Here is a 27063-nt window from a genome sequence, read left to right as displayed (position 1 = left end):
AGCAGACTGGGAATGGGAGTCCCGGAATATTCTAACACATCTCCACTCATAGATGCCTAATGTCATACTCAAACCCTGACACACAAGGATTGAAAATGTACATGGTGGTAGTGATCCTGTTGTGGGGCAAGAGGTAGAATCTTCTTCAGTCACAGCACAGAAGCGATGCTACACTTGCAACAAGGTGAAGTCTCCATCCTGTTAGCATGGGGCTGCTCTCAGAGAGAGGGGAAACTGGTGGAGGTTTAACCTAGGGATCACAATGCCTCCGGGAGGAAGGTGCAGATTAAGAATCAGAGACCTCCGTGATAACTTCAGCTGAGGTGGGAATCAAACTCAGGCTGTTGGTGTCACTCTGCATCGGAAACCAGCCATCCAGCCAACTGAGCGCCCCTCCTCCCTGTGTAGGCTGGGGTGGAGTGGACGGAGGCAGTGGGAGAGGTGTGTGAGAGTAACATTAATGAACAGAGGGAATCCTGCACATGACTGAGGTCCTGTGCAGCTTTTGCAGTGTCCCATTGGTCCCCTCACCTGACTGACCATTTTGTGCCTCAGGGACAGGATGTAACTGAAGGCAGTCTCTATGTAGTTGGGAGCTGAGTTGGTGATCTGGAAGGGAGACTGGACAGGGCCAGAACAGTGCTGTCATTCAGGAAGCATGTGTTCATGTGATGGAATTCCATGGAGGAGGTTTGGAATAGGTTAGGGATAACTCCCATTCTCCACAATGGCTGACTGCACTCCATATTCCCAGTCAGTCAGATCTCATTGCTCCAAAATTCCACCCATTTGGCCATCTCTTGTCCAAAGGGCTGAATGGTCCATACCTGCTTCTGTATTTCTCAGTGAATGCCGTGTAATCAAAAAATGACCTCAACTTGAGTACAAAAAAAGGTATTTTTTTGCTGTGTTCTTTCAATTGTTGATATTTCTGATTTGATGAAAATTTAGCTTCTGGTGTATATTTAAGACTGGGTGGAGAGATTCTCGATCAGTCTGTCAGATCAGCCATGATCCTATTGTTTAGTGGGGAAAGGTGGGGGTACTGTGGTGTATGAACTTATTCCCTGAGGTTGTGGAGTCAGAGCTCCAGGCAATCTGCCAACAGACTCAGCATCACAGTTCAGCTGGCCCAAGGAAGTGTCCACCCCCCCACCCCCCAACCGCCACACTCCACACCCTGACTCCTTACCCATCCTGACAAGGTTCCTGCAAGATGCCCACAGTTCCCAGGTGCTTGATCCCTTCCTTCCTAACGCCCAGCAAATCCTCTTTTGTGAGCACCACCCTGCTTCCCATGACACAGCATCACCTTCCCATCAGTGTTCAACCCGAACTTGAAGCAGACTGTAAGAAATAGATATATTTATCTGTCGCAATATTTCATGACCTAACATACATTCAGATAGTTTTAAAACATCTCAGCTATTTTTTAAAAGAAAGATGGAATTAAACAGAGTCTAACAAATGTGCTGCCTTGGTGTTTTCATTTGCTGTGTGTGTTGGAGTGAGACTGAAATGTGAAACTGCCCAGTCTGTACAGTTTTGTGATTTTGAGCATCAATTTGTCTCCAGTTTTGTCACCAGATTACCGAGTCCCTGCACTGCACACAGACTAACTTGTTCACACCCAGCTTAGAACAAGGATTTGAAAAATAGCAGCAATATTTCATTCGACAAGCTGATAGCACGGTTGATGTTCTGATGCAAACGTGTGTGTGCGTTTGCAGGCCCACAGTACTCCAGGGGAGGGACTTGTTGGTTTGGAACCACAAAAGAACAAGGGGAAGTCTAAATCCTTTAAGACGAGACCTTTTTAAATAAAATCCCTCATGGGCCTTGTGCATTGCTGGCTGGGCCCAGCATTTATTGCCTGTCACTAGTTGCCCCTTGAGAAGGTGGGGGGAGGGGGGGGGGGGGTGAGCTGCCTTCTTGAATCAGCACAGTTTACATACTGGAGGTGGACAAACTATGCAGTTAGGAATGTAGTTTTGACTCAGTGACAGTGAAACAATGACAATTGTATTTTTTCATCAGAATGGATAATGGCTTGGAGGGGAACTTGTCATCTGACAAGGAAGTATGTTCCATGCACTGACTTCCCTTGTCTCTCGCGATGTCACGGGCTTCAGAAGAACTTGGATTTGTTTCTTCTTTTCCTGACCCCTGGGCGATATCGCTTCTGGGTAGGTTTTGTGTTCAGAAAGGAAGACAGCCACAGATAGCTGAGCTTCAGGTTTGAGTGGGAAGAGAGATAGAGAGAGAGAGAGAAAGACAGTATTTTGGTTCTCTAGTGACCAGCCCTATTTCCCAGAGATGTCTGTGGAAGGAGAAGGGAATATGACCCATCAGCTGTTTTACAGAAAGGTAGGGAAAGGTGAAGACTATTCACACCCTCTACCATTCTGCTATCCCAACACTTGGCTGATCTTCTCCCTCAATGCAGTTTCCTGTACTCTCTCCTTTAGTCCTTGGTGTGTTTACAAGGGTTGACCGGTGTTGTTTCCAGTCGAACATTCTGTCAATGGCAGAGCTCCCACAACTCCCTGGGACAGACACTTCCCATGATTCAGCTGTCTGAGTGAAGAGTTTCTCCCCCTCTCCGTGCCAAACGGCTTGTTGCTATGTGGAGAAAGTGACCCTGGTCCCAGACTGGTCTGCCAGGGGAAAACAGCCTTCCTGCACCTACTCTGACATGCCCCATCAAAATATAATTCACTTAAACTGAGTAGACTCTGCAGACCAGACTGTCAGTGCAGGTTCCAGACTGAATCTCCAAGAGACTAAGGGAGATCATGTTTGCCTGTGGGAGAGTTTCAGGATAAAAGTAGAGGATCGAACATAAAGAGTAAACAGGCACGAGGCTGGAAGAACACAGCAAGCCAGGCAGCAGCAGAAGCTGGAGAAGTCAACGTTTCAGAAGTCACCTTTCTTCAGGACTGGGGGTGGGGGTGGGGGTAGCTACTGATTCATCCCTCCCATTGACCAATCAGGTCGGACCCAGTATCTGTATTCACCTATCACTAGCTCATCATTCCACCCCACTCCCCACCTAAACCCATCCCCCTCCTTTATCTGCAGCTCCCCCCAGAATGGGCAGACATGGCTCTGAAGATTGGCTGCATGAGTAATCAGCTTCCAGAACTCCTCAGATTCTGACAAGTCTAATGTGACACTTTCTCTGGTCAAGAAAGCAGGAGATGTGAAGCCATGGGAAAATACTGGAATTGATTGTTGAGGAGGGAGTAGCTGGCCATTTAGAAAATTGTATGAGGCAAGTTTTGTCAAATGTTTCAATTGGGAAAGTGTAACAAACAGGGGGCACAGAAGATGTCATGTGACATGAAGGTCAGTGTGGAGGAAGGTGGGGGTGGAATTAGTTAAGTGGCGATACACATTAAACACAGGATGGTGCTTTATTCAATCTATAATGGAGAGGCTTGGAGAACACAATGAGTTGCTGCTCAGCACGTGGAGATTCAAAATGATCCTGAATTGGACCAGTGAGAGAGAGAGAGAGAGATGTTGCAGTGGAGAGTGTGTGCCCAAGAAATGAGAAGTCCCTTCCCAGTTGTTGCATTAGGTGAGATGGGTACTGAGGAATGACACTCTGTGTGATAGGATTCCTCTGGCAGGAGGGTTGTCAATGCACGAAGACTGAAGATGGTGAACTTGCAAACTGCTTTGTTCTCAGAGTAATTCTGGTTGTTGAAAACAATTAAATTGTAAAAAGTGTAGTCCAGTTTTGAACCGGTGTCTCTCAGTATATATTCCTCCAAGCACCTGTCTCTTACCAGGTGTGTCCATGTGTACCCTGGAAGTTTGGGTATGTCTCTGAATTTATATATCTCCTGTAGTGAGCTGTGTTACTCAATCAAATAATAAGTTTACTCCGCAAAGCTTTGAGTGTGAAAGCCCTGGTAGCACAGAAGAAAAGTAATGGGCTTGTGAATAGACAGAGGTTTGGTTTCAAATCCCACCACAGATGTAGAAGGTTGTTTATATTTTTTGGGGTTTTGTTTTGTTTGGAGCTGTAAAAGCCAGCAGCCCCTGGTGGCACTCCCTACAGTTATCATGGAGTTTGCACTTGATCTTACTCAGCAATCAGTTCACTAACACCCTGAAATAAATTACAGCTAACCTTTCCTACCTTCGGCTATTTCTAAGGCACTACCTCAGACTTGAACTCAACACCTTTCAGATCTCATCCAAACGCTCTAACTGCATGGCCACCAGACACATGCCTGAAAGTACTGTTTTTGGGAAGTACTTCTATGTTCAGTATCTTTCATCAAAGATCTTATGCTCATCTCAGTGATCCAGCTCCCCTGAAGCTTGGTTGTGAAGATTGCAGACCATAAGACGTTGGAGTAGAAGCAAGGCCATTCGGCCCATTGAGTCCAGTCTGCCATTTAATCATTGCTGATGGGTGTTTCAATCCCACTGCTCCGCATTCTCTCCGTAGCCCTTAATTCCTTGCGAGATCAAGAATTTATCAATCTCTGCCTTGAAGACATTGAACGTCCCGGCCTCCACTGGACTTCATGGCAATGAATTCCACAGGCCCATCACACTCTGGCTGGAGAAATATCTCCTCATTTCCGTTCTAAATTGACTCCCTCTAATTTTAAGACTATACCCACAGGTCCTAGTCTCCCCGCCTTATGGAAACAACTTCCCAGCATCCACCCTGTCGAAGGCAGACATTATCTTGCAAGTTTCCCCTCAACCATCTGAACTTGAATAAATACAATCCCAGGATCCTTAGCAGATCATCATCTGTTCGGCCGACCATTCCAGGGATCATGTCTCTGCTGAACATACTCCAGGGCCAGTATGTCCTTCCTGAAGTGTGGGGCCCAAAACTGGCCACAGTATTCGAAATGGGGCCTGACTAGAGCTTTGGAAAGTCTCAGAAGCACATCGCTGCTTTTATATTCCAACCAATACAAGCAACAAAAGAAGAGTTGGCATCATTTTAACTCTATAGAAAGACTTAATAACATAATATTCGATCTGTGAATCCCAAGTCCTGATTTTCTATTTCATCTTTGTCTATGTTCTCCCTCCTCGATTATCCATCACTTCTTACTGATAAACTCCATCAGACTGCATAATCACTCACAGAGTCAGTTATGAAGGGGTTCGACCCTTCAGTATCTTCCTCAACCAGAGAAAGGCCAGGGCAGCAGACAGATGGGAATCTCACTCCATCAGGTTCCCCTCTGAACCATTTGCCATCCTGACCTGGAAAAGTCAGTCGTACCTTCACTGTCACTGGGTCAAAATCATACAGGAATACAACACAGAAACAGACCCTTTGGTCCGACCATAATCCCGAGCTAAACGAGTCCCACCTGCCTGCATTGGGCCTCCATCCCTTCAAGCATTCCTATTCACGTACTCAGCAAAATGTCTTGGAAAGAGTATCATTGGACCCACATCCATCAGGGAGCTGCAGATAAAGGGGGATGGGGGGAGCAGTGTGGGGAGGTGGAGTTAGGTGAACACAGGTAGGGGAAACAACTTGGATGGTCAATGGGAGGAATGAATATGGAAGGTGGCAGGGAAGAGTGGAAGGGGGGAGGGGGAGGGGGGCAGGTGAACCTCTGTCTCACCTGGATGGACTGTTTGGGGCCCTGGATGGAGATGAAGGGGGGAGGGGTGTACTGTCAGGCTTTGCATCTTTTCCGGTTGCAAAGAAAGGTTCCTGGGGGTCGGTGGTGGGGAGGGGGGTGGAAAGAGTGACACAAACCAAGGACTGTTGAAGGGAACAGTCCTTGTGGAAGGCAGGGAGGAGTGGGATAGGGAACATGTTCTTGGTGGTGGGGTCTAGTTGGTGGAAGTGTTTCAGGATGATGCATTGGATGCAGAGACTGTGGGGGTCAAGGGGGATTCTGTCATTATTGGATTGGGAGGAGGGGGTTTTAGAGCAGTGGAACGGGAAATGGAGGTGGAGCGGCAGAGGTCTGTCTGGATGACAGTGGGGGAAAAGCACATTGTTCAATATAGGTGGCCATCTGGGATGGTCGTGAGTGGAATGTCTCCTTGTCCAAGCAGATGTGGTGGAGGCAGAGGAATTGGGAGAACAGGATGGAGTTCTTGCAGGATACTGGGTGGGAGGAGGTGTAGTCCAGGTAGTTATGGGAGTCTGTGGGTTTGTAGTAAATGTCCGTCTGGAGACGGTCGCCGGAGATGGAAATGGTGAGGTCAAGAAAGGGGAGGGAGGTGTCTGAGATGAACCAAGTGAACTTGAGGGCAGGGCGGAAGTTGCTGGCAGAGTCAATGATCTGCTCCAGTTCAGACTGGGTGCAGGACACTGCACTGATGCTGACATCGATGTAACGGCTGAAGAGTTGGGGCACAGTGTCTGCGCAGGTACTGTTCGATATAACCAACAAACAGGCAGGAGGAGCTGGGGCCCATCTGGGTATCCATGGCCACTCCGTTGAATTGAAGGAAACGGGGGGAGTTGAAGCAAAAGTTACTGAGGATGAGGACCAGCTCGTTGAGGCAGGGAAGGGTGTTGGTGGAGGGGGATTGGATGGGTCTGTTGGACAGGAAGATGTGGAGTGCCTGGAGGCCATCCTGGTGGGGTATGGACGTGTATAAGGACTGCACATCCATAGTGAAGAGAAAGCACTGGGGGGGGGGGCAGAGAACTGCAAGTAACCAACCAGGTCATACCCTCTACCTGTCTTTACCTGTCTCCACTTCACCAGTTTGCCCCTGCCCTCCCCCCTCCTTTATCTGCAGCTCCCCCTCCACCCAGCCCCAGTCCTGAAGAAGGGTTCCACCCTGAAACATTGACTTCTCCCCCTCCTGATGCTGCCAGGCCCGCTGTGTTCTTCCAGCCTCCTGCTTGTCTACCTTGGATTCCAGCATCTGCAGTTCTTTTCTCTTTCTTCAGCAAAGGCACAACATTAGCCACTGTCCTGTGCTTCGGCACCTCACCCATGTTTAGAGATGATAGAAATATTTCTGCAGGAGCCCTAAAATTTCTTCCATAACTTCCCACAACATTTCCACCTGATCAGGTCTTGGAGATTTATCCACCTTGATCTTTTCTAAAACCTCCAGCACTTCCTCTTCTGCAATCTGACTTGTTTTCAAAACATCAGTATGTATTTCCCTGAGTTGTCTCGCTGGTCCTTCATGGCCAGCCCATCTGTCCTCTGTCTATTCTCATACGATCCCATCCCTGCACTGTGACTCTTTCTGTGCATGGTAACCTTGAATGAAGCCCCTTGTCAAATGCCTTCTGATTATCTCAGTACAGGCTCCCCTTTATCCTGAAAAACCTCCAACAGATTCAATCAAACATGATCTCTCTTTCACTAAACCATGCCGACTGCCTGATCCCATTCTGATTTCCTGCTAAGGCCTGAGGAATAGAGAGTAGCACTTCCCACAGAACAGACATTGAACTCACTGCCCCATAGTTCACTGCTTTCTCAGCCCTTCTGTTCTGGAATAGCGGAGTCACATTTACTGAATTCCATTCTGACAGGACCTTGTCAGAAGATTCAGTCGGCCTCGATAAAGCTTGGGCAGGTTGAGCGAGCCCAGCCACTCATGCTTGTTCACAGGCATGCTTTCCCTGTTAGATATATTCACTCAACACAAGCTCACATCTACTCATTTCCTCAGCTGTCTGTGCCTACATTTATTCACTCACACATCCAAGTATAGATTCAATCATACACTCTGTTAAGCACATGTTCAATCATACATTCACACACTCAATGACACTTCGGTATATCTCTCCGGTCTGAAAGAAGCATGGCTGAGATGGAGGTGGACTCCCACAGAAGTCTTGTTCTGTGGGATGGGATTAGGGTACGGTCCTGGACCATAGGATTGGAGCTGGTTCACTCAGTTACTCATTACTGTGACTGTCTGAGAATCACAGATTCAAGTCCCACATGTTAATGGCACGTCCAGGGGGCGGTGCAGAGGTCTGGGTTCAGGCCCCGAAGGTCAAGGTCACAGAAGGAACATTCATAATCTTGTTAATCAGCCTTCCCAGCATCACCTCACGGTTATGGGAATTAGAGATAAAGTTTAAAAACTGACCTGTTCACTGCTGGGGACACATGCATTCTCACAAGTGGAGTAAAAACCAATTTAAGGCACAGATACATGGTCCATAAACGATTTTGAAGGCACATTTAATCATTACAGGGACTGCACTGTAGCCCTCCCGAAGTTTCTCAGATGTCAACATCAGTCAGACTGTATGTGGGAGAAAAATAAACTACTCTGCCTGCCCACGACTTGTTCACAGAAACCATGTCTGTTCTCAGCTAAACAGAGCATACCCAGAATTCCTCAACTTGACCACAATCAGCTCAGGAACTAAACAGCAAAACAAGACATTACCTAAACAGCTTCCAGATGAAAGGAATACAATCCTTCAATGATCTGATAACAGACTTCCTTCCTCACAACAGTATCACTGCTCCAGCAGCCCTGAGGGTATCCCCAGCCTCCTCAGGTACTGAAACCCCACAAAGCCTACCTCAACTGAGTAGCACCTAGATATCTGACAAGAACTCACACTACCCTGCAGACCCATTGAAACCAGGATACTGGAGATTAGTGTCAAGTGTGTGGTGCTAGAAAAGCACAGCAAGTCAGGCAGCATCCGAGGAGCAGGAGAGTCAACATTGCGGGCAAAAGCCCTTCATCAGGAATGAGGCTGGGAGCCTCAGGTTGGAGAGATAAATGGGAGGGAGTGGGGCTATGGGCCCCTGCTCTAGCAGAACCTCCTGTTACAATTATTACATGATTGATACTACCAGATAACTGATTGTTTTAAATTGAATGTAATTTAATTCATTTGTCTTGTAATTAACACTACACGACTGTAACACTATAAAACGATCTGTACCTGCAGCTCAGGCAGGAGAACCCTTGACTTCCTGTACACAGTGTCTGTTCTGTACCAGTCCCTGTCAATTTCTCTTCCTCCATATTGTGAGATATAAACCAGTATTCATCAATTTCACACCATCTGTGTGTGGCATCTATTTGTAACTGGATAATTATCTGACACTGTCAATGCTCCTGTATCTCCTGATGAGACTGGAATACTAATTATTGTACTCTAAGCTGTGATAGAAGTGATTATATCCAAGAACAGGAAACCCAATGCTACCAAATTGCTGGCCAGACCAACCTGAGAAGACCATGTGAGTTTACCTCTGCAATGGACCAAAATGACTCAATGGTAACTACAGGCAGTACTCAATTTCTGAATGTTCAACTTGCAAACAAGATCCCATTTTCATACCAAAGAGCTAATATGTGAACATTCACTCACACTTCCAAACAGCCATTTTCTCCTCCAGTGTACTGTGTTCCCACTTGCGTCCAAGTCAACGTATCCAAGCGAGACTGCCTCTGTGTAATTCTGAAACAGCAGGGGGGGATGAAGTAAAAGGGATCAATGCTGCTCCACACCACATTCACTGACAAAACTCATCACCCGGGCGACAACAGAAAATCCTCTGGTACATAAATGAGAAAAAACAGCTGTCAAGCCAATATTTGTTCTCCCAGCAAGTTTCAAACAGAAACGGCCCTCCCTTCATCAGCACAGAGAAGCATAAGTCACAATTCAGTCTTACTGCCTGAAAAACCTTTCACAAGGATATCTAAAGACAAGAAACTGCCTCCAACTCCCAAAACTACTGGTTAGCTTTGCAATTCCAGGCTGGCATCTCCACAGAGAACAAGGACGTGGTTCAACAGAGGAACAGGAGTCGGCCGTTCAGCCTGTCGATCCTCACCCCCCTATTTAATGTGGACATGGCTGATTTAACACATCATGGGCCTTTTACACCCAGGCCATGGTCATCTGGTGTTCCTCAGTTGAATCTTTAAGTCTGAACTGACTGATGAACTTCACTGCACTGGTACTGTCGTCCTTGTGAAGGCAGGGGTCCATTAATACAGGGAGGGGACAAATTTATCTGGTGTTTTTATCTTTGACTAAAAAATAAAGAGGAAATTAAAGAACAATCTGCTTCTGGTCAGGTAGTGAAGAGAGGGAGAGACCTGACACAAATTTCTCAAGTCTGTCCACAACAAACCACACACTGCACCAGTACATTCAAACTCCACATTGGCGTTGCATCTGTTCAGCCAGGACCTGTTCACTCACTCCCCTCACACACACACACATTCACTCATTTGCTCTGGCAAGCTTTTGCCTGCCCTCAGATGGAGTTATGAGCCAGCCAATGCATCCATTCAAGTCGATTTGGTTAAAGAGTGTGTGGCCTTGTGTTGCGGCCAATCGAAAGGCGATGCTGACATCTCTGCAACCAACACTTGGGCTGCATTTTGTGCTCTCGTCTCGGTGTTTTCAGTCAAGGGAATGACACCACCCCAGTATCAATATTCCTGTTCGGAGTATCCAGTTGCTTGATGAAAGTCTATCGACACAATGAAAGTGGTTGCTCCTCCGTCATTTCCCAACAGATTTTAATTCAAGAATGGCACAACAAAACAGAAGGAGAACCTCTCCAGCAACTGAAGTTTTAAATGGTCATTGTGGACTCGGTGCCAGGCATATGTCACATTGCTGATGTCGAGAGGGAACTGGCTGTATGTGCCTTCCAGTGGGGCGATGGTGACCAGGACATTGAAGCAGACCCTGTTGGTCTTCCCAGAGACCGCACCAGTGTGCTGCAAACTCAGAATGCTGTGTGTTTTCAGCCTGAGCTGCGATTCCCTCAGGCATTCCCTGCTCCACATCGACGCTGCACGAGAGCTCGGCAGAGGACAAACCACAAGCCGTCACGGTGAAGTAAGGCCACTCCTGGTTGTTGGCCAGCTGCCAGAAGTTGTTGCTGTTGTTGAGAAAGGCCACAAAGACCCTGTGACAGACAAGCGAGCAGGACATCTCGATGGGCACAGTCACTTCTCCTTGTACTTCACAGCAATGGAGATGAGACTTAAGGTGTCCCTGGCTCAGTGGGGATAGGGCGACACTCTATCCCACCACTTCACCTGCAAGGATTTGACATCGCTCTCTGGCATGCTCTTCAGAGTTCCTCCTGCAAACACAATCACGTCAGTAATTTCACACTCAGACACGACAATTGCACCCCACCCCGTTTAACAGCTAAAAATTCTCACTGTGAATGATGCTTATCTCCAAAGTAAGCTGAATGATGAAAACTGTCTCCGTTTCAAGTCAATAAGCTAAGGCACAAAAGCACAAAAAACAAGAGGACAGTGCGGGTAAAGGTGGGACCACTCAAGGATAAAGGAGGGAACTTGTGCTTGGAGGCAGATGATGTGCATGTGACCCAAAATAAATACTTTGCTTCAGTAGTCACCTCAAAGGATATGGAAGTTAGTGAGATCAGCGTGGAGCATCCTAATATCCTACAGCATTTTGAGATCTCGACAGCAGTGATGTCGGGTCTCTTGAAGAACATGAAGATGGAAAGTCCCCAGGGCCCAATGGTATCTCCCCCAGGTGACTGAGACAGGCAAGAGAGGAGATCACTGGGGCCTTGATCAAAGTCTTTGAGTCCTCACTAGTCACTGGAGAGGTCCCGGACGACTGGTGAGTAACTGATGTTGTTCCTCTGTTCAAGGAGGGAACTAGGGATAATCCAGCAAACGAGAGACCGGTAATTCTCACATCGGTCATTGGGGAAACCATTGGGAAGAATTCTTAGGGATAGGACGTCTGTACATTTGGAAAAGGATGGCTTCATTCGGGACAGTCAGCATGGCTTTGTGCAGGCCAGGTAAAAACAATGACTGCAGATGCTGAAAACCAAATACTGGATTAGTGGTGCTGGAAGAGCACAGCAGTTCAGGCAGCATCCAACGAGCAGCGAAATCAACGTTTCGGGCAAAAGCCCTTCATCAGGAATAAAGGCTGTGAGCCTGAAGCATGGAGAGATAGGCTCACAGCCTTTATTCCTGATGAAGGGCTTTTGCCCGAAACGTTGATTTCGCTGCTCGTTGGATGCTGCCTGAACTGCTGTGCTCTTCCAGCACCACTAATCCAGTATTTGTGCAGGCCAGGTCAGGTCTCACTCACTTGATTGAATTTTTTGAAGAGGTGACAAAGGTGATGTTGTTTAAATGGGTTTTGTTAAGACTTTCAACAAGGTCCTTCATGGTTAGCTCATTGTGAAGATTAAGAGGCATGGGATCCACGGTGTTGTGGCCACATGGATTCAGAGCTGGTTTGCCCAGAGAAGGTTGTGGTGAAAGGGTGTTTTTCAGGCTGGAGGTCCGTGACTAGTGATGTTCAGCAGGGCTCGAAACTGGGACATCTGCTGTTTGTGAAACATAAATGACTTGGATGAAAAGATAGATGGGTGGGTTCGTAAGTTTGCAGACGACACAAAGATCGGTGAAGTTGGGGATAGTGCAGCAGGATACAGATCAGTTGCAGACATGAGGAGAGAAATGGCAAATGGAGTTTAATTTGTCCAAATGTTCAGGCAATATATACAGTTAAGAGCAGGACTCTGAATAGCACGAACGTACACAGGGATCTTGGGGTTCAAGTTATGTGGCATAGTAGCTCAGTGGTTAGTACTGCTGCCCCACAACATCAGGGACCCAGGTTCAATCCCAGCCTTGGACGACTGTCTGTGTGGGAGTTTGCACATTCTCCCTGTGTCCACGTGGGTTTCTTCTGGGTGCTCCAGTTTCCTTCCACAATCCAAAGATGTGCAGGTTCGGTGAACTGGCGATGCTACATTGTCCATAGTATTCAGGGATGTGTAGCTCAAGGGCAAATATAGGGGATGGGAGTGGGTTTGGGTGGGTTACTCTTCAGAGGGTCGGTGTGGACTTGTAGGGCTGAAGGGCCTGTTGCCACACGGTAGGGATTCTAATAAGTACATAACTCCATGAAAGTGCCCATGGAAGTAGACAGGGTGGTAAAGGAGGAGTGTGGCTTGCTTGCCTTGATTGGTCAGGGAACTGAGTACAAGAGCACATGAGTACATCCTGCTGCTTTATAAGGCTGGTCACCACATTACAGGAAGGATGTGGAAGCTTTGGAAAGAGTGCAGAAGAGGTTGACCAGGATGCTGCCTGGATTAGAGGGTTGGAGCTAGAAGGAGAGGCTAGAAAAACTCAGGTTGTTTTCTCTGGAGTGGTGGTGGCCGAGGGGAGACTTGATAGAAGTCAATAAAGTTATGATATGCATTGACAGGGTTGACGGTCAGAATCATTTTCCGAGAGTTGAAATGTCCAATCAGAGAGGGGCATGCATATAAGGTGAGGGGGGAAGTGTTCAAAGGAGATGTGAGGGGGTGAGTTTGTTACACAGAGTATGGTAGGAGTGGGGAACATGCTGCCAGGGGTGGGAGTGCAGACTGGCAGGTGCATTTAAGAGACTTTCGGATAGGCACATGAACAGGCAAGAGATGGAGGGATATGGGCCAAGGGCAAGTAGAAGGGATCAGTTTAATTTGGCACATCATGGGCTGAAGGGCCTGTTCATGTGCTATACTGTTTTATGTTCTTTATAAATCATCTTTGCAAATATTTTGACAGTGCAACCAAAGGAACACAAACACTGTTACCCAACAATGTGTCGATTACTGCTCATAGGAATCACGTACAAAATTATCGCCAAAACTAAGGTTCTGGGACTTCCTCATCAGCACAGGTCAGGGATTTCCTGCTGATCTCCCTCAAAGAAATGACTCAGTCACTCCAACATTACATCTTCCCAGCCTGAAAACCCATCCCCATTGACATAAAACCTGGGGTTGAGGCATTCAGCACAATCTAACGCACATCGGTCAGAACAATCAAAGCCCCAACCCCACCTCAGCACTGCTCAGAATCATAGAATGGATGTGGCATAGGAGAAGGCCATTTGGCCCATTGTGTCTATACTATCTCATATCAATCTTGTACCTTTTCTCCATATCCCTGCTCAGTATTTCTATCACAATAACCCTGCAATGCCCCAATTGACCCTGCCTTCTGCATATTTCCAGGCAGTATATTCTACACCCGAACCACTCTCTGGGTGAAAACAATTCCCTCCCATCACCCTTTGCCCCGCTTATTCCTGCTTCGTTTCCAAACAGGAACAACCCCTCCCTCTCTATCTCCAGCCCACCCATGATGTTGGAAACCTCGATCAGATCTCCCTCTCAGCCATCTTCCCTCCAGGGCGAACTGACCCACCTTCATCAACCCATCCTCACAACTGAAGTTTTTCATCCCTGGAACTGGCCTTGTTAATCTCTTCTGTCCTCTCCCTCCAACGTGTTCACATCTTTCTGAACAGAACTGGACACATGACCTCAGCTGGTGTTGAGTAAGGGTCTTGTACATGTTCCACATCACCTTGTACTCTGTGCCCCTATTAATAAAGCTGAGGACACTGTGTGTTTTATTAACTACTGTCTTCACCTCTCCTACCACCTTCAGTGATCTGTGCACATACACATCCAGGTCCCTCTGCTCCTGGAGCAACTTTTGAATTGTATGTCCCTATTTCAGTATCTTTCTGATCAAAATGCAGCAGCTCACACTCACTGAACCTCATCCACCCAGTCTGCCACCTCGTCACATTGATAACCTGACAGTGACTTGCACTCAGTCCCACCCAGCCCCAGCCTTCCCAATCCCTTGGCACTAACGGAGAAATGCAAACCTGTGACTCTGACCATGAAGACAATGTGGGCCCAGTGGGGAGCCCTCTCCTCCACACTCAACAGGGTTTACAGGTCCCAATCCAGGCCGGTTTCCTCTGGGACCTCTCTCTCAATGGCCCGGACAATGGGTTCATTTTGTACCATCCTTCCTGCTGGTAGATACCACTTGCTGTAGCATTCCGGCTTCACCTCTTGCATATTCACCAACTCTCACTCACACAGTCTGCAAAGCTGTAGGAGAGACACAAGCTTCAGTGGGCACAGTGTGTGGGGTTGGGGGGGGGGGGCGGGGTCATCACTCAGCCTTCTCTTCTCCAGGGAGAACAATCCACTCTATCCAGCAGAACTCAATTCCCTCCCAACCAGTCTGGAAGCATTCTGTCCAAAATAGTAGATACTCCAGATGAGAACAATTCATAGAATCCCTACAGTACGGAAACAGGCCCTTCGGCCCAACAAGTCCACACTGACCCTCTGAAGAGTAACCCACCCAGACCCACTCCCTTACCCTATCACTCTACATTTACCCCTGACTAATGCCTCTAACCGACACATCCTGGAATACGATGGACAATCTAGCATGGTCAATCCACCTGACCTGCACATCTTTGGAGTGTGGGAGGAAACTGGAGCACCCGAAGGAAACCCAAGCAGACACAGGGAGAATGTGCAAACTCCACACAGACATTCGTCCAAGGCAGGAATCGAACCCAGGTCCCTACTGTCGTGAGGCAACAGTGTTAACCACTCAGCCAAACAAGTGTGGCTTTCTTTTGAAAGGATCACTAAGTTCTGAACAAGACACACTGGACTTAAAAACATTATCTCTGTTTGTCTCTCCACAGATGCTGCCTGAGCTGCTTGGTTTTTCCAGTCTTTTTCTGTTTTTATTTCAGACTTTCAGCATCCACAGTGTTTTGGTTTGATACTGTCTGTTTTGTACCCAATGTCCCTCTTTGCAAGGTCCTGTCTGCCTCAGTCACCGCCTTCTCAACGTGCCCTGTCAACTTTCTCTCCCCCCTACTCCAGTATCACCCATTTCCAAGTGGAGCTTTTCATTTGGAAGAGTGAAAGGCAGCAGGACCACCTCACACTTCTCTGCATTCATCTGTATCTGCCACCAGTCTGCCCATTTCTCCAACCTCTCCAAGTGTATTACTGTCCTCCTGTCAGTTCACCATACTTCTTGTGTTGCTGACAAATACTGACATTGTGCCCTGTGCACACAGGTCCAGGCACACTGTGTCCAAGTTTCAGGGAGAGCAGCCACAGTGCCAGCAGTGGGATACCATGGCACATACAGATCGGGACTGTGTTCCTGTCAGGCCCAATGCTAACAGGGCTGCAGGTCAGTGAGGAACTCTCCTCTTACCTGCTCATTCAGTATGACTGCAGCGAGGATGTAGCAGACTGTCTTCTGCACAGTTAGCGGCCCCACTTCTTCCAGGGGAGAGATGTAGCCCTGCACCCCAATGCCCTCTCCCTTCAGAAGCTGCTCCAGCTGATCTTCAAGCGAGTCCACGTCTCCAGGAGGAAAAAGGGCATTCTTCAATAAAGTCACCCTCGAGAAGCAGCAGCTCACCGCCCGAAAACATACGAACAGTCGTGCTGTGAGCTTTAGCAAACTAATTGGAATGGAAATACAGAAAAGGCCTGTTAAAAACACGAGCCTGTCACATCCAGAATCACCCTCATCCCCCACTGAGCCTCCACAAAGCCAGACAGAGTCAGAGGGAACCAGATTACCTGATCTCAATCAGGGCATCAGCGTGGCATGCTGAGACAATCCGACACAGCAGAGTGAAGGATCCACTAGGACTACTGCTGCCAACGGCTGTCCCATAACAGTTAGTGTCTTTAAGAGGAGAGAATTCAGGTCAATCAGAGGAAGAGACATCACATACCCAGTGAACAATCAACAGCTTAATTGGTCCAAACACTCATTAATACTCACAACCCAAGTGCCAGAGAGACACTCCTGCTTCACAGCTAACTGCTCAAAGGCTCTTGAGACCAGTGTCAATGCTAAAGGCAAGCCTGCGATGGCCCTGTCCCAGCAAGCTGAACAACTCCATTGCACTGAGGTAGAACTGAGGGTGAGGAACAGCCAGAATCTTCCTCAACGGTGCAGCACACTCGAGGTGCTGAAGGGCTAGATTGGGCTCCTACTGGTCATGATCTCATCGTGGGCACCCCTTGTGTTGGACTCCATGGAGAGCATGGTCTTTAGGACAAGGTGCAGCCACTGCCAGAAAGAAAACAAGCAACAACATCACGGGACCAGCAACACCTCCAGATGACACACTTCGTGCTCTTGTGAACACAGATTACTGTTCCACCATTTCAGAACAAAACATGAGAGAGAATGCAATATTCTCGAACTTCTCATGGGCAGGTGTCAGAAGAGACATTGCTACATTCAGGGAATACCATTGAAAAAAGGACAGTGTCATTGACAAAGTGGGATCGACCATTGAAGAGCCAGAGCTTGGTGCTCCAGTACATCAAGCCCAGGCTTCTTGAACTCTTGACGAGGGCAAGGACATCAACGGGCAATGCCTGCAGGAACAAGGGAAACGAATCAGCAAGTTGCAAAGTTTCTTTGCATATTGTACAGCATAATACAACAAAAGGGGCGGCTATTTGGCCCATCAACCCTGTGCTGGCATTTTAGTGAATCGATCCATACAGCCTTGCAAACATTTTCCCTTCAAGTCATACAGCACAGCAACAGACCCCTCAGTCCAACTAGTCCACACTGACCATCCTCCAAAACTAAACTTGTCCCATTTGACTGTAATGAGCCCACATCCCTCTAAATCTTTCCTGTTCATTTATTTATTCAAATGTTTAGATGTTGGAACTGTTCTCGTATCTGCCAGAAGTTCATTCCACACACGAAGCACTCTGTGTGTACAAAAGTTGCCCCTCATATCTTTGAAATCTTTCTCTTCTCACCTAAAACAAAAGACCCCCAGTCTTGACATCCCCCACCATAGGGAAAAGACACCTGCCCTTCACTTTATCTATACCCCTCACCATTTTATAAACCTCTATAAGGTCACCCCTCAACCTCCTCTCGTCCAGTGAAAACAGTCCCAGTCTATCCAGCCTCTCCTCATAACTCAAAAGTTTCCACTCCTGGCCACATCCTGGTAAATCTCTTCTAAACCCTCTTGAACTTAAAAGTGCCCTTCCTATTCCTGAACACAGTACTCCAGAAGAGGTCTCACCAATGTCCTGTACAATCTCAACATGATGTTCCAACTCAAAGGTCTCAGCAATGAAGGCAAGCATGCTAAACATCTTCTCAACGACCCTGTCCAATTGGAACGCAAACTTCAAACAATGATGTACCTGAACCCCAACCCAAGGTCCTCCTTTTAATTGTACAACTATTTGCCCCAATTCTGTTTCAATTGTTGCTGTTGAATCTCATTCCACTCCACAGTTCTTTCAAGTTACTGCGCATCAGTACCAACGCTTATGCTCAGTTACCAGCATGGCAGAAATCTATCTAATTTCATCCAAAATAACCCTTCATGTTTTGCAACATCATGACTGAAATCTCCAGTCTCTCCAGTTACTGGACTCATCTGCCTCTTCTGGTGCCTGTCCAAAACCCCCGTAATCTTTGCAAACATATGGTGTCGAGAATTTAGCCAACACTGTCTCGAAACAGAGCAACCATGTTTTTGTTCTTACTGTTGATAAATTCCAAGATTATTAATGCAGTTCAGAAGAGGTCATTCATCCTGAGTGTGAAATTACCCAGGCCCTGTGTCTTTACAAAGTCCATATGTATTTGCAGCACACTCAATCTGCCCACCAGTTGACGCAAGAACTCTCATCAAGTTTATCACATACCTTTTAACAAATCCACACAAACTGTAATTTATTTTCCATTTGCTCCCATATGGCGGTTTCTGAATGTACTCTCTTGCCTGAAGTAGAATTCTATGGATTCAAGTCGTACACAACAGAGGTTGAGCCCAAACACGCAGGCAACACTGACTCCAGTGCAGGAGTGAGGGAATGTGACGTTGTCAGATGCAATGTCACCCTAAAGAGACATTAACACAGAGAGACCCTGACTGAGTCTTGCATCAAGTTTGAAGTGTTGCAAGGGAACTGTCACCACCACTTCAAGCAATACCACACAGGATATCACAGAAGTGTTATGGTGCAGAAGGAATAATACATAGAATGAGTTATACATAGGCATCTACTCACAGACATGAAGGCCAATGGGCCAAGGAGTGGATGATGGAGTTTAATTTCGATAAATGTGAGGTATTACATTTTGGTAAGGCAAATCAAGGCATGGCACAGCTCTGGGAGTGTTGCCAAACAAAGAAACCAAGGGGTGTAGGCGCATAGTTCGTTGAAAGTGGAGCATGGGTAGACAGGATGGTGAAGAAGTCTAGATTAGAGTGGTGCTGGAAAAGCACAGCAGGTCAGGCAGCATCCGAGGAGCAGGAAAATCGATATTTCGGGTTTTTACCTCGGATGGTGAAGAAGGCATTTGGCGTACTTGCCTTCACTGGTCAGTACATTAAGTATTCGAGTTGGGATATTATGTTGCGGCTGTACAGGAGATTGCTTCGGCCACTATTGGGATACTGTACTAAATGTTGGTCTCCGTCTCAGCCTTGAGTATAACAACACATCTGGATTAGTGCTGTATTCGTGATGAAGGGCTTTTGCCCGAAACGTCGATTTTCCTGCTCCTCGGATGCTGCCTGACCTGCTGTGCTTTTCCAGCACCACTCTACTCTAGACTCTGGTTTCCAGCATCTGCAGTCCTTGTTTTGATCCTATAACAACACATCACCAACATTCAGCCCTGTGCAGTGAACAATCCCACTGTGTCATTATACAGAAGGCTGAGAGATAGAGAGATAGATTTATGATCTGGAAAGTGGATCCAGAGCAAAGGCTGGGAGTGGAGGGTGATCAGCTCTGGAACTCGATGGGCTGAACGGCCTCCGCCTGCCCCTATCTTCCTGATGGTGATGGGTCTGAGCGCAGTGACAGGACCAGGACCAGGACCAGCACAGACCCTCCCCGGGAAACCCTCCACAGGTTATAATCCAGTGTCCCTGCTGCACCCCGCTCTCCTCCCCCTGACTGACCATCCCGGCCAGCGCCAGGCCGACTAGGCCGCGTCGCCTTGACGACGCCGCGGGGGCTGCCGGCCCCGCCCCCTTCACCACTAAACCCCGCCCCTTCCCACAACCGTCTCCTCATTCGTGACGTCACCCCGTCCGCGTGACCATTCCGTCGTCGCTCGTTGATTGGTCCGGCCGGCTGCCCGTCACCCCCGCGGGGCGGGACCACGGCCAAGACCATGGATCTTGGGACAGGGGCGTGTCCAAAGTCGATGGGGCGGGGCCTGGTGTCGGTGGGCGGGGCTAATTGCTGCATGCTGATTGGCAGGATGCTGCCTGACCTGGCTGTGCTTTTCCAGCATCACACCCTTGACTTTGACACTTTCTCCAATGTGTAATAGCAGACCATGGGATTATAAAGCATTGTGTTTGTGAGGTTGGGCAAAAGATATGGGAATCGTAGAGATGTACAGCACAAAGGCAGATCCTTCAGTGCAACTTGCCCATGGCCACCAGATATTCTCACCTACTCTAGTCCCATATGCCAGCATTTGACTCATATCCCTCTCCACCCTTCCTATTTATTGAATTGAAATGAATTGAATTAGCCTATTCAACCTCTCCCTATGGTGCAAACCTTTTAAAGAAACTGGACCCAGGCTGGTAATGGACAATTATGATAACAGGAGAAAGCAAACCCCAGGACTCAGCGAGCTTATCTAATAAATAGAAAAGCTGGAATGGTAACAGATTGAAGGGAGTTCAGTTCCACAGAGAGAATGAAGAAATGAGATCATTTTCCTCAGAGCAGTGAACGATAAGAGGCAATTTGATTGAAGTGTTCCAATTTTGAAGGGTTTCGAGTGAATGGGTTGAGACAGGGGGTGAAAAGAGTGTTCAAATTTCACTGACATTTCAAGGCAAATCTCAAGAGCCAATGTCACCCACTCGTACGGAGGATGAAAATGGTTGGTCCTTTTTTGTTTTGTTTCCATTTTATTGACTATCTCCGAAGCTGGAGGTGTGTAATATACCTTTAAGAGACACTGAAAGCTGGCACAGACTTCGATCGGCATAGAGTGGGTTGAAAGAATCTAAAGTGTAATATTTGACTGCGAACCCAAAGGTGCAGCTGAGTTGCCGTGGTACACAACAAATTCGAACCTGGCCAATCAGTTCATAGAATCAGAGAATCCCCACAGTGTGGAAAGAGGCCCTTCAACCCAACAAGTCTACACCGACCCTCCGAAGAGTAACCCACCCAGACCCATTCCCCTAACCCTGTTACTCAACATTTCTCCTGACTAATATGCCTCACCTACACATTCCTCAACAGTTAGGACAATTTAGCATGGCCAATTCACCTAATCTGCACATCTTTGCACTGTGGGAGGAAACCAGAGCACCCGGAGGAAACCAAAGACAACAAGTTTTAATCAAATTTGATTTGATGACATGAAACCAATGAAATGACCCACTCTTTTTGGGTATAAAACAGACATTTTGAACAGTTAGGGGGAGAGCTGCCAAGAAACCAACAAGTACAGACTGTTTGCCACAGAGCTCTCTGAAATTTCCATAAGAAATTTGTGCAGCAGAACACCGACCGAGAGAAAAGTCTCCAAAGGAGAATCAACAAAGCTGACTGGTTTTGAAATGTGATTTTTTTGTAAATCTTCTTCTGGGTTTTTTTTTTAATCAGAGCAGTATTGTTGAGTGGGAAGTAAAAGATAGGTTTAAGAGGAAGGAGTTGTAAATAGTTATGGTTTAATGTTCTCTGTTGGACTTAAAGAATAAAATTGTTAATTTTTACTTCAAACAGTGACCTCTGGGATAGTTCTTTGCCCGTTGAAAATTAACAGATTATGGCGTGAGGTGAGCTTCTCTGTGTATCGGGTTTAAATTAGCAGAGGGGTTTATCCAGTGTTGTAACAGTTGTCACGTTCGCAAATGAGTCCATTGAAAGTTTATTAGTTGCCACTTACAGATCTATCTTCGATCCAAAGGTACCTCAGTACAGCTTCTTCAGTTACATTTTGTCAACTATCCAGGTGCCTTTTAAATGTTGTAATTGTATCAGCCTCCACCACTTCCTCTGGCAGCTCATTCCATCCACACATTACTCTCTGGGTGAAAATGTTGCCCCTTGGGTCCGACTAAATCTTTCCCCTCTCACCTTCGACTTACGCCTTCTGATTTTGGACTCCCCGCCCTGGGAAAAGACCTTGGCTATTCACCTTATCCAGACCCCTCATGATTTCATAAACCTCCTCTAAAGTCACCGCTCAGCCTCCGACACTCCGCCTATTCAACCTCTCCCTATGGTGCAAACCTTTTACAGAAACTGGACCCAGGCTGGTAATGGACAATTATGATAACAGGAGAAAGCAAACCCCAGGACTCAGCGAGTTTATTTAATAAATAGAAAAGCTGGAATGGTAACAGATTGAAGGGAGTTCAGTTACACAGAGAGAATGAAGAAATGAGATAATTTTCCTCAGAGCAGTGAACGATAAGAGGCAATTTGATTGAAGTGTTCCAATTTTGAAGGGTTTCGAGTGAATGGGTTGAGACAGGGTGTGAAAAGAGTGTTCAAATTTCACTGACATTTCAAGGCAAATCTCAAGAGCAAATGTCACCCACTCGTACGGAGGATGAAAATGGTTGGTCCTTTTTCGTTTTGTTTCCATTTTATTGACTAACCACGCTAAAGAAGGTCCTTCTCATCTTTAGTTCTATTTCGGGATGGGTGACTTTAATCTTCTCCATGTGCTGAACACACAATTATAAATTAAATAGATTCACTCAGTTAGTGTCACCTTTGCCTCTCTGGATTTTTAAAGAACTGGATCAAGTCATTTCTCTATTTCCTTGGCTTTAAAGAAATAAGACAAATTCTGTGAGTCTTTTGTCAGAACTTCAAACCATTCTCGTGACTCTTTCCTGGCTTTACCAATGTTTCCTACCCTTACAATAGTAGACTACACTTCAGAAGTACTTCATCTGGTGTTACGACACAGGGTAAACACCTCCCTGCTAATTTAAATCAGCGACACAGAACAGATTTACCCCATGCGGTAATCTGTGAAAATTCGAGAGGCAAGGAACTATCCCAAAAGTCACTATTTAAAGTAAAAACAAACACAGTTGTTAGTTTTTAAATTCTTACAGAGAATAATTAACTCACACCTGTTTACAACTCCTTTCTCTCACCTACCTTTTACTTTCCCTTAAACAATACTGGTCCAATAAAACCACCAATTAAGATTTAACAAAAAATTTAAAGTTCAAACCAGCCAGTTGTTGAATCATCACTTTGCATCTTTCTCTGTCTTCTTTTCTTCTTCGGGATTATGTTTCACAGGTCACTGATAGACAAAGGTACCTTTAAGAGAGTTATTCTGTGGGCAGTCTGTAAATGTTGATGGCTTGACAGATCTCCCTCAACTGTTCAATTTTTCCCGGTTTTATGCCCCAAAGCATCGGATTGTTTCACTGGTGTTAATGTTGTCAAAATATTAAATTTAAACTTGATTGGAGTTTGGTATCTTGGGGCACAATGTAAACTGATTGGCCACATTTGAAATTGTTTTTGTATCCAGGCAACCCAGCTAATCTACCTGTTTGACCTAATGTTAGATTTTAAATTTTCCAGTACTCTGTGTGCTTCTCTAAGTCCTTGCAAGCTTTTCCACTCTCTTAAAAGGTGCTCCTTCCATCTTCATAACACTGGTTTTGAGGTCTGGAAAGTGTCTATTATAAACACAAATCTTTCTTTCTATGAAGCTCATGAAAACCCAATCAATGTCCTTACCAATAAGGATACAAAGAAAATTCATAATGGAAATGTAAAAGCAGAAAGGGTTGGAGTTGTATGACACAGCATTGGAAAGCATCTGTATGCTTTGATACAGATGAAAAGCCACAAAATGCAGATAGATGGGTTAACAGAATGGTTTTGAATGAGGACAGCTCTTAAGAGGGAAGATGTCCAGTTGAGATCTCCTGAGCGTCATTGATGTGCACAATGGGGCCTTGACCTACACTTCAGGTTTAAACCCACATTCTTGTTCATTCACTGAATTCTAAGCAACCTGAATGAAAGAACGTAGAGGCACCTTTTAAAAAACACATTTGCTTTTGAATATGTTTGTGTGTAAATCACAAATGTGTCGGAGGTATGAGAGATTTCTTTTGCCCAGACAGATGAGAGTTATCCAGTCACACACAGAAGAGTTTGTTAGCTTTCCCACTGGTGAAAGAGGGCAATACATCATGAGGATGGACATGTCAGGTGACCAATGATGCCAGCCTGGCCAGTGAGAAGACTGGAAGTGGCAAGTCAGTCAGTGTAACTTCCCAAATTATATCCGACCAGAGCTACATTATCATCTCCAAGCTCGAGCTGACTGTTCATTTAGGCTCATTGACTACGGTCGAGTTTATCTCTTTTAAAATGATTTTTAAAAGGACCAGAGGGGAGAACAATGGATGTAGATCCCATCTGCAGACCCTGTTTATTCAGAAAGAGAGAAGTAATTCATGAAAAAGATTGAGAGTGACCTCATGGATAAAATAGAAGCCTTTGAAATATAAGTGCAAAAACATGTGTTAAAATTTCAATCACAGATCATTGGATAAATGTAGAAACACTTGAAATTGATAGATCAAAATGAATCTAAAAGATTGTATTTACAGAGAAAATGTTATTATTTCAGCCATCTGGCTCTAGCTGAAAAGTTACAGAGCTCCTTTCATGGGCAGGATGGGAAGCAGCAGCGAGGCCAGACCCACACACACTGTTGGAGGACGGATATCACAGCTGGTTGGTGGATGTGTGAAGGTGGCACAAGGCACGTGAGTGTGTCAGAGTGTGACAGCAGCTCTTCCTGCAGGAACACCACAAGCAGCAGCAGCAGTGTGAACATTAAACCAAATCGTTGTTTCTTCTGATTGAAATACAACACTGTTTAAGTCTGAAATAAAAACAGAAAATGCTGGAGATATTCTATAAGTCTCGCAACATCTAGGGAGAGAGAAACAGAGTTCCCAATTTTCCTTCTTGGGTTGATTGAACAGAGACAGAATACTGGCCTTGACACTTCTGGACAGATATCCGGAATCAATCTCGTCCCACTTGCCACTCCCATATCCCTCTCAACACTTCCTATTCATATACCCATCAAGATACCTATTAATTATACCAGCCTCCACCACTTCCTCTGGTAGCTCATTCCACACACGCCACCTTTCAGTCCCTTTTATATCTTTCCCCTCTCAGCATAGACCTATGCCCTTCAGTTCTGGACTCCCCCACCCAGGGAAAAGACTTTGTCTATTTATCCTGTCCACACCCCTCATGATTTTATAAACCTCTGGAAGGTCACCCCTCAGCCTCTCTGACACTCCAGAGAAAACAGCCCCAGCCCGTTCAGCTTCTCCCTCTCGCTCCAATCCTGGCAACATCCTGGTGAACTTTGTATAATCCTTGTAAATACTGTGTCACTCTTTGCATTGAGATCAGGTTATGATCCCCAGGATAAAGACTGGTCAGTTGAACATGGGGGAAAAAAATCAGCCCTGACCAAAATTAACATCCTGTGGACTGAAGGTTTGCTCCTCAAGTCCAGACCTTGAAGGGGAAACCTCAGGGTTCGTGGGTTCCTCACTCAGTTGAACCTCGTGGTTGCACCTTGGCCTTCAAGTGTGTTCGATGCCAGGGTGTCCCAGTGATTGTCCTATTGCTGCTTGCCATCAGAAAGTGAGACGCTAGTATTTACCGACATGGGCAGCAAGGGGTAGGAGAGGTAGATTTGACATGATTTATTGTCACATACATGTATTTATTGCAAATTCAGCTTTGTTTATAGAATAGAACGATATAGAACAATATGGAACTATAGAACAAAACAGCACAGAACAGGCCATTCGGCCCTCGATGTTGCGCCGACCTGTGAACTATTCTCAGCTCATCCCTCTACACTATCCCATCATCATCCATGTGTTTATCCAGGGATTGTTTAAATCTCCCTAATGTGGATGAGTTGACTACATTAGCAGGTGGGGCAATCCACACCCTTCCCACTCTCTATGTGAAGAACCTGCCTCTGACATCTGTCTTAAATCTATCACCCCTCAATTTACAGTTGTTACCCCTCGTACAAGCTGACATCATCATCCTTGGAAAATTATTTTCTCTGTCTACCCTATCTAATCCTCTGAACATCCTTATATATCTCTATCAAATCCCCTCTTAGTCTTCTTCTTTCCAATGAGAACAGACCCAAGTCTCTCAGCCTTTCCTCATAAGAGCTTCTCTCCAGACCAGACAACATCCTGGTAAATCTCCTCTGCACCTTTTCCAATGCTTCTACATCCTTACTGAAATACGGTGACCAGAACTGTACACAATATTCCGAGTGTGGCCGCACCAGCATTTTGTATAATTGCAGCATGATATTGCAGCTCCGGAACTCAATTCCTCTATGAATGAAACCTAACACACCGTATGCCTTCTTAACAGCACTGTCCACCTGGGTGGCAACTTTCAGGGATCTGTGCACATAGACTCCAAGATCACTCTGCACATCCACACTACCAAGAATCTTTCCATTGACCCCAGTATTCTGCCTTCCTGTTATTCTTCCCAAAGTGCATCACCTCACATTTAACTGCATTGAACTCCATTTGCCATCTCTCAGCCCAATTCTGCAGTTTATCCAAGTCCCCCTGCAACCTGTAACATTCTTCCACCCTGTCCACGACTCCACTGACTTTAGTGTCATCTGCAAATTTACTAAGCCATCCACCTAGGCCTGCGTCTCAGTCATTTATAAAAATGACAAAAAGCAATGGTACCAAAACAGATCCTTGTGGGACACCACTTGTAACCGGACTCCAGGCTGAATATTTTCCATCAACCACCACTCGCTGCCTTCTTTCAGAAAGCCAGTTTCTAATCCAAACTGCAAAATCACCCTCAATTCCATGCCACTGCATTTTCTCCAACAGCCTACCATGTGGAACCTTATCAAAGGCTTTACTGAAGTCCATGTATACCACGTCAACTGCCCTACCCTGATCTACTTGCTTGGTCACCTTCTCAAAAAACTCAATGAGGTTTGAGTCACATGACCTGCCCTTGACGAATCCATGTTGACGATCTGAAATCAAATTGTTGCTTGCTAGATGATAATAAATCTTATCTCTTTTAATCCTTTCCAAAACCTTTCCTACAACAGAAGTAAGGTCCACTGGTCTATAATGACCTGGGTCATCTCTACTGCCCT

General features: G+C 46.2%; 1 protein-coding gene across 1 annotated transcript; it reads right to left on the bottom strand.

The window, feature by feature from the left end:
- Positions 1-8152: 8152 nt before the first annotated feature.
- Positions 8153-20090, bottom strand: LOC140459555 (uncharacterized). Its single transcript, XM_072553801.1, has 6 exons — positions 19799-20090; positions 16618-16659; positions 16410-16518; positions 16036-16288; positions 14663-14894; positions 8153-11066 (listed from the first exon to the last, which is right to left on the bottom strand). Exons 1-5 carry the CDS (start codon positions 20088-20090, stop codon positions 14874-14876), a joined length of 717 nt encoding a protein of 238 aa, XP_072409902.1. The 3' UTR covers positions 8153-11066; positions 14663-14873.
- Positions 20091-27063: the final 6973 nt, after the last annotated feature.

The sequence above is a fragment of the Chiloscyllium punctatum genome, chromosome 35 (assembly GCF_047496795.1).
Source record: "Chiloscyllium punctatum isolate Juve2018m chromosome 35, sChiPun1.3, whole genome shotgun sequence".
Lineage (NCBI taxonomy): Eukaryota > Metazoa > Chordata > Chondrichthyes > Orectolobiformes > Hemiscylliidae > Chiloscyllium > Chiloscyllium punctatum.
Note: the sequence above shows the minus strand (reverse complement) of the source record. Positions and strands in the feature narration are given on the sequence as shown.